General features: G+C 42.9%; 1 protein-coding gene across 1 annotated transcript in view; it reads left to right on the plus strand.

Moving 5' to 3' along the window:
• Positions 1 to 8521, plus strand: part of vdrb (vitamin D receptor b) — a 53004-nt gene extending 44483 nt beyond the window's left edge. The window contains exons 7-10 of the mRNA XM_062997039.1: positions 389 to 569; positions 4491 to 4642; positions 4979 to 5095; positions 8012 to 8521. Coding sequence (XP_062853109.1) covers positions 389 to 569; positions 4491 to 4642; positions 4979 to 5095; positions 8012 to 8262 — 701 coding nt within the window. The 3' untranslated portion in view covers positions 8263 to 8521. The remainder of the gene's footprint in view (positions 1 to 388; positions 570 to 4490; positions 4643 to 4978; positions 5096 to 8011) is intronic.
• Positions 8522 to 8941: the final 420 nt, after the last annotated feature.

Here is an 8941-nt window from a genome sequence, read left to right on the forward strand (position 1 = left end):
CTTCTGTCAGGGACTGTATAAAAGCCGTTTTAAAGCTTAGATCATTATATTAAACCTCTCTTTGGGGCTCTAACAGCCTCCACTTATCTGGGAAAGCTTTTTACAAGTCAGACGTTTTTGAGAGGTCAGGAACTGATGTTGGATGAACAACATCTGACTAAGCCTGGCCTGCAATCTCAGTAGATTCTGACCTGAACATTTGAATCAAGTTAAATTCAAGAGTAACCAATCCACCCACTGGTGAGTTTGAGACTTGTGAAGAAACTGAAGCATCTAAATAAAGTACATGTACCTTATTTAGTTGCTGGAACTGTGTGTTTTTCGCCACCTGTCTGAAAAACACAAATTTATTCTCTGTCTCTTCTGCTCTCTGTTTCTCTTTGTACAGAGTCAGGTGACAGTAAGATGAATCTGAGTAATATGTTGATGATGTACCAGGAGCAGGGATCAAGTCCTGACTCTCAGGAGGCTGATGGCTCTCGTCTGTCAATGCTCCCTCACCTGGCTGATCTGGTCAGTTACAGCATCCAGAAGGTCATCGGCTTTGCCAAGATGATCCCCGGATTCAGGTGTGTGGAGGTTTGTTTGTTGTGCTGTTAGGGAGTGAATGTATGATTATTCCCATGGATCTTGTAACGAGAATACACATCAGAACTGCATGTTTTTTTTTTCAAAAGCTGGGGGTAAATTCCAGTGAAAGAAGCACAGGTTACTCCAACAAACTTTTCAGCTCAAATCTGGCTAGTTTTTGTATATTCATGTCTTAAAAATAAAGGTTTCCGGAACAGTACTACCATTTGATTTAGTTCAAAGAAAGATCTGTTTGATTCACTGATGGTAATTTTGTCATCTGTATTCTGTTTGTTTCACCTAAATTGTGAACAGCGGAGATTTAACATTAGTTTTTAGTTCCTTCCTTGTAAAAAAAAAAAATCATTTACCCCCCTGAACATTAATGAGAAAGTTATTTGATTTGTTTCACAAGACTAGTTTTAATTTGTTGCAACACCTTACCTTGCCAATTATTACTTTAATATTAGTGAGCATCTGTGTAAAGCATTCATTTGTTTTCAGCTACATCACAAGAATGAATAGCTCTATTCAGGCCTATAAGTGAATTTTGCCCACAGAACAAATCAAAATAAAACAAGTTAGACATCTGATCATATAGTAATAAAGATCTCAGATTTTAAAGGTCTTAGGTCTAAGACATAAGAGCTCAGTCCAGAAAATAGGAAATTAAAACCTCACTGTCTATTTCAGAGCCCCCCTCTAAATGTAGTCAGTGAACTCAAATGACTTGTTAGAAGAGCTACTGTGACACTGTCATGCAGAATTGTGAAAGTCGGTGGCCGTAACTAAATGCAATGTCCACTGAGCAACCAACACAAGGTGTTTTAAAAAAGTAATCTTTACTCGCAACAATTGTCACTTTAACGGCTTTCGTGCCGCACGGTCGTTGAGTGGGTAGCACTGTCGCCTCACAGCAAGAAGGTCCTGGGTTCAAGCCGCTCAGGTGGCGCAGCGGTAAAAAGAAACGCGCTGCAACCAAGGCTGGATTCTGAGAAGCGTCGTATCGAATCCAGCCTTGCTTTACCGGTTCGATGCTGAGTGGCTATATGAGGGGGTGGGACAAAGAACCGGATGTGGGTCTCTCTCTGTCAGAATGCGATTGCGTTCTCTGCCGGCTGATTGGAGGCGCTTACACAGAGATGGGAGGGGGTGCCCTTAGGGTGTGTCTCTCCGCATGCAACGCTAGGTGGCGCCAAACTCGTCAATGTGTGGGTGGCAAAGATGCATCTGGCTGCTGCTCGTGTTTCGGAGGGGATACGGGTTAGCTTCAATCACCTCCGTCAGGGCAGGGTTCGGCATAGACAGAGAGGAAGCACGATGCTAATTGAACAATTGGATGCGCTAAAAAGGGGAGAAAAAGGGGTAAAAAAAAAAAAAAAAAAGAAGGTCCTGGGTTCGGTCCGGGTCCTTTCTGTGTGGAGTTTGCATGTTCTCCCCGTGTCTGCGTGGGTTTACTCCAGGTGCTCCGGTTTCCTCCCACAGTCGAAAGACATGCAAGTGAGGTGAATTAGAGATACTAAATTGTCCAAGACTGTGCTCGATATAAAACATGACATTGAAATCCTAATAAACAAACAGACTTTAACGGCTTTCAAACCAAGTGGCAAAAAGTGACTTAAATTTAACAGGACCAGGTAACACCATTCCCACTGTAAAATGTAGTGGTGTTGGAATTATTTCAGCTTTAGAGACTGGCAAGAAGGTTAAGAAACTTTGAAAGTTACCCTTGGCATCCAAAACAACTTACTGAATGCTTTACGGTAAGATGTTGCACAATTCTTCAAGAAGCAAATCTTTCAGTTCTTAAATAGATGAGATCTACTTCACAGTCTACATTCCTTTAGATTGAACACAGTCTGAACTTGCTATAAAGACCTAATTATGTAATTAGCAAACCATAGCAGGTAGTGCACTGTTGCAGTAGAATACTGCAATAATACAGTGTTAGCAGTATTGCACTGTACACAGACAGGCATAACATTATGACCATAAACTGTAATGCACTGTGCATTGACATCTTTCTATCAGAACCAGCATTAACTTCTTCAGCAATTTGGACTACAGTAGCTCGTCTGTTGGATCGTTCATCGATGAGCCTTGGCCGCCCATGACCCTGTCACCTGGTTTACCACTGTTCCTCCCTTGGACTACTTTTGATAGATACTGACCACCACTGCAGACTGGGAACACCCCACAAGAGCTGCAGTTTTGGAGATGCTCTGACCCTGACTGTTGTCTAGCCATCACAATTTGGCCCTTGTCAAACTCGCTCAAAACCTTAGCTTGTCCATTTTTCCTGCTTCTAACACATCAACTTTGAGGATAAAATGTTCACTTGCTGCCTAATATACCCCACCCACTAACAGGTGCCATGATGAAGGGATAATCAGTGTTATTCACCTGTAAGTGGTCATAATGTTATGCCAGGTCTGTGTATTATTTTATTATCATTCTGAAACATGTGAACAAATATTTATTTGCATTATAAGGTGCATCTGGTCCTATTAAATTGCCTTATATTTGTGAACTGAGCAAGTAATTACAGTGCAATTAATCAGCATGCAAATAAATCATTGGACTTAGTGATTTTATGTCTGTTTTTTTTTTTGTTTTTTTCGGGAGCTCCGGCTTCCTCCCAAACACATGTACGTTAAGTGAACTGGAGATACAAAATTGCCTGTGAGGGTGTTTGACATGAAACTTGAACTGATGAATCTTGTGTACCCTGTAACTACCTGTCCTGTCATGAATGTAACCAAAGTGTGAAACATGAACTTAAAATCCTGTTAAACAAACAAAGTAAGAAATTGTAGATACATTTAAGAAAGTGTTCTATATTTAATAACATCTACCTGCTAAGATGACATTTTTGCATCGTTTTGCTGTAGCTATACAAGTGTAAAACAAAACAACCGTAACAAATGTGGCACGGCATCACTGTAAAACTGGGTCTAAATTAAATCTATAATTAATAGTTTGATGCACCCTAGTGGCCAGACCTAAAAACCCAGTTTTGTTTTTTTTAAATATGTAAAACAGGTTGATAACGAATAGCATATACACTGATCAGCCATAACATTAAAACCACCTCCTTACACTCACTGTCCATTTTATCAGCTCCATTTACCATATAGAAGTTCTACAATTACTGACTGTAGTTCATCTGTTTCTCTACATACCATTTTAGCCTGCTTTTACCCTGTTCTTCAATGGTCAGGACCACCACAGAGCAGGTATTATTTAGGTGGTGGATGATTCTCAGCACTGCAGTGACACTGACATGGTGGTGGTGTGTTAGTGTGTGTTGTGCTGGTATGAATGGATCAGACACAGCAGCGCTGCTGGAGTTTGTAAAGACTGTGTCCACTCACTGTCCACTCTATTAGACACTCCTACCCAGTTGGGTCCACCTTGTAGATGTAAAGTCAGAGACGATCGCTCATCTATTGCTGCTGTTTGAGTTGGTCATCTTCTAGACCTTCATCAGTGTTGGCTGGATGTTTTTGGTTGGTGGACTATTCTCGACAGCAGTGACAGTGAGGTGAACTCCATCAGCATTGCTGTATGTTATCCACTCATACCAGCACAACGCACACTAACACACCACCACCATGTCAGTGTCACTGCAGTGCTGAGAATGACCCACCACCCAAATAATACCTGCTCTGTAGTGGTCCTCTGGAGAGTTCTGACCATTAAAGAACAGAATGAAAGCAGGCTAACAAAGCATGCAGAGAAATAGATGGACTACAGTCAGTAATTGTAGAACTACAAAGTGCTTCTATATGGTAAGTGGAGCTGATAAAATGTAGAGAGTGTAGAAACAAGGAGGTGGTTTTAATGTTATGGCTGTTAAAAAAAATAATAAACAGTAAGTCATGTTATTGACCTTTGTGCATTTGTGGTTTGTTTGACAGAGATTTAACAGCTGAGGATCAGATAGCTTTACTAAAGTCCAGTGCAATCGAGGTGATCATGCTGAGGTCTAATCAGTCCTTCAATTTGGAGGATATGAGCTGGAGCTGTGGAGGGCCTGAATTCAAGTACTGCATCAATGACGTGACTAAAGGTTCACACACACACACACACACACACACACACAGATTGGGATTTTTCCATTGACGCACACTGCCATGACCACACCTAAACTTTGATAATTACCTGTTTCGAATGACTCACTCAGAAATGGAAGTTTCATAAATCTCTGCCAGTCACCTACAAGCATCGATGTTTAAAGCTCGAGTCTGATGTTTAACCGCATACGTTCACACACACACACAATACTACTGCACTGACAAGACCTCAAATATTCAAGCCTTTAGTCAGAATGTCTAGGCCACAGTTTTTTTTTTTTTTTTTAAACCTGATGAAATAAACCTCTGTGGTGCTCTGTGTGTATGCATAGCTGGACACACCCTGGAGCTACTGGAGCCTCTGGTGAAGTTTCAGGTGGGCCTGAAGAAGCTATATCTGCATGAGGAAGAGCATGTGCTGCTCATGGCAATCTGCCTGCTCTCACCTGGTGAGTTGGCGCTGTTGATTGTAACAGTGTAATTATATTAAGTACAAAAAAATTATGATACAGAAACTTTGTCAACACAAGGACAGCTGGTGTTCCAGACATACCCCGGTCAGCCATAACATTAAAACCACCTCCTCGTTTCTACACTCACTGTCCATTTTATCAGCTCCACTTACCATATAGAAGCACTTTGTAGTTGTACAATTACTGACTGTAGCCCATTTATTTCTCTGCATGCTTTGTTAGCCCCCTTTCACGCTGTTCTTCAATGGTCAGGACTACCACAGAGTAGGTATTATTTAGGTGTTGGGTCATTCTCAGCACTGCAGTGACACGGACATGGTGGTGGTGTGTTAGTGTGTGTTGTGCTGGTATGAGTGGATCAGACACAGCAGTGCTGCTGGAGTTTTTAAATACCGTGTCCACTCACTGTCTACTCTTATTAGACACTCCTACCTAGTTGGTCCACCTTGTAGATGTAAAGTCAGAGACGATCGCTCATCTTTTGCTGCTGTTTGAGTCGGTCATCTTCTAGACCTTCATCAGTGGTCACAGGACGCTGCCCACGGGGTGCTGTTGGCTGGATATATTTTTGGTTGGTGGACTATTCTCAGTCCAGAAGTAACACTGAGGTGCTTAAAAACTCCAGCAGTGCTGCTGTGTCTTATCCACTCATACCAGCACAACACACACTAACACACCACCACCATGTTAGTGTCACTGCAGTGCTGAGAATGATCCACCACCCAAATAATACCTACTCTGTGGTGGTCCTGTGGGGGTCCTGACCATTGAAGAACAGGGTGAAAGGGGGCTAACAAAGCATGCAGAGAGACAGATGGACTACAGTCAGTAATTGTAGAACTACAATATGCTTCTATATGGTAAGTGGAGCTGATAAAATGGACAGTGAGTGTAGAAACAAGGAGATGGTTTTAATGTTATGGTTGATCGGTGTATAGAGCTGAACGAGAGGGCAGCCTACTTTTGAACAGCTTTGGTGCGAGATATGTCATAGCCAAAACCCGTATGCTGTGTGGCACACATACTACACACTGCCACAGTGCTGCCCACAAAATAATCTGACCTTTTTTATTTTGAATTTGAATTAAGTACATTTAATTCACATACGCTTTATGGTCAAAAGTATTTGGACACCTCAGTGAGTAGCACTGTCGCCTCACAGCAAGAAGGTCCTGTGTTCGATCCCCAGGTAGGGCGGTCTGGGTCCTTTCTGTGTGGAGTTTGCATGTTCTCCCTGTGTCTGTGTGGGTTTCCCCCGTGAGCTCCGGTTTTCTCCCACAGTCCAAAAGTGAGGTGAACTGGAGATACAGAATTGTCAGTGACTGTGTTTGACATTGAACTTGTGAACTGATGAATCTTGTGTAATGAGTATCTACCGTTTCTGTCATGAATGTAACCAAAGTGTGTAAAACATGACGTTAAATAATAAAATAAAATAGAGTGACATCTTATCTTATCAGCTATATTAACAGCCACTCTTTTGAGAAGGCTTCTCACAAGACCTTAAAGTATGTGTGTGGGAATTCAGTCAAAGGAGCACTTGTATGGCTGGGCACTGATGTTGGTCAAGAAAGCCTCAATCGATGTTCCAACTGTTCAGTAGGGCTGTGATCAGGAATCTGTGCAGGACACTGGATTGTATTGTTTTTTTGTTGTTGTTGTTGTTTTCCCTTTTTCTCCCCCTTTAGCGCATCCAATTGTTCAATTTTGCATCGTGCTTCCTCTCTGTCTATGCTGAACCCTGTCCTGACCGAGGAGATCGAAGCTAACCCGTATCCCCTCCAAAACATGAGCAGCAGCCGGATGCATTTTTGCCACCCACACTTTTTTTTCATGAGTTTGGCGCCACCTAGTGTTGCATGCGGAGAGACACACCCTAAGGGCACTCTTCCTCATCTCTTGGGCAGGCGCCTCTAATCAGCCGGCAGAGGTCGTAATCGCATTCTGACAGAGAGAGACCCACGTCCGCTTCTTTGTCCCACCCCCAACTGAGCAACGGACCAATCGTTGCTCATACAGCCACTCAGCTTCGAACCGGTGAAGCAGAGCTGGATTCGATACTACGTACTCAGAATCCAGCCCTGGTTGCAGCGTGTCTTTTTACCGCTGCGCCACCTGAGCGGCTGATTGTATTGTTTTATAGACTTTGCTTTGTGCACAGGGGCACAGTCATGCTGGAACAGGAAAGGGCCTTCCCTAAACTGTTGCTGCAAAATTTGAAGCAAATAATTTCCTGACTATAATTGATTTATTTTACCTGTTGTCAATTGTTGAGGCTGAAATGCACACATTCAAAAATTAGAAGGCCTATCCCAATACTTTTTTAATATAGTATACAGCGGTAAAACATGCTAGCACACCAGAGCTGACATCTCGAACTCGTTGGTTTGAATCTCAGCTCTGCTACCCGACAGGCTGGCGCCTACACGAACAACGATTGTTCCAGTGAAGGGTGTTGGAGGGGATTCCTCATAACTGATGCAATTACGACCTCTGCTGGCTAATTGATGGAGCCTGCACAGAGATGGGGGATAATGTGATCAGGGTGTGACTCGCTGTGTACAAGGCTGATCCACATATGAACTCGCCTCATGCAGGTGAAAAGTGTGAATGTGTCGGAGGGGGCGTGTGTTAGTCACTGCTCTCCTCAGTCAGAGTGGAGATCAACATCAGTAGAGAGGAAGCATAATGCAATCGGGTATTTGGATACAACTAAATTGGGAGGAAAATTGCGGAGGAGATTTATTGTTCAATAATGTGTCATTAAGTAGTGTAACTGATTGCAACGTACCTGCTTTGAATTTTTTTTCCTCATTCTGAGGTCACTTACATGCATGTCAATTCAATAATTCTGCCAAATAGTGTGACTGTATGTTTGTGTATACATTACAGATCGTCCCGGAGTGCAGGATCACGAGCGTGTGGAGTCTGTGCAGGAGCGCCTGTCCGAGGTTCTCCAGGCGTACATCCGCGTGCACCACCGTGGGCGCCTGCATTACGCCAAGATGATCCAGAAGCTGGCCGAACTGCGCAGCCTGAGCGAGGAGCATTCCAAGCAGTACCGCACGCTGTCCTTTCAGCCCGAGCACAGCACGCAGCTCACTCCACTGGTGCTGGAAGTGTTCGGCAGTCAGGTCACCTAACCCCAGGTCACCAGGGGTCAGAAAGGCGGGGGACAGAACGAGTGAACGCATGGACAATCACCCTGATAGACACACACGGAGGGCTTGGGAGTGACGTGTATGTTGTTTGCCTGTGTGTCGGTGTGAGAGTGTGTGATCTGCGCTCAGTGAGTATTGAGTGCTGGATGAATGTGCCTGTTCTTTTTCTCGGTTTGTTATCAGTAAGGCTGGGATTATGGTTGCCGTCTGACTGCAGCTTTAAACGATTAAAACTTTCTAGATTCTAGCAGAATAAAAAGTCAGACTTGTCTCCGTTTGACTCGGGATACTATTTGTTTTAGTAGCGCTACTAATAAATAGTATCCTGACTGAAGTTAGTACTCTACCAGTGGTGTCAATACTAAACTATTTTTACAATCTATTTAGTACTTACTGTAAAGTTTGGAAAACAGCACTTATTTCACTTATTTATATTTATAATCAGAAACATACACTATATGTTCAAAAGTATGTGGATAGTTGGACATTTCGTTCCACTCCATTGTAGCTATAACAGCGTCCACTTCCTTCCAAGTGAAAGTCTTTCAAAGAGTTTATAATATATCTGTAGCAATTTGTACCCATTCAGTTAAAAGAGCACTTGTAAGGTCAGGCACTGATTATGGAGCAAAAAGTCTCGTCTCACAATTGGTATTTTAAT

This window comes from Trichomycterus rosablanca, chromosome 6 (genome assembly GCF_030014385.1).
Source record: "Trichomycterus rosablanca isolate fTriRos1 chromosome 6, fTriRos1.hap1, whole genome shotgun sequence".
Classification (NCBI taxonomy): domain Eukaryota; kingdom Metazoa; phylum Chordata; class Actinopteri; order Siluriformes; family Trichomycteridae; genus Trichomycterus; species Trichomycterus rosablanca.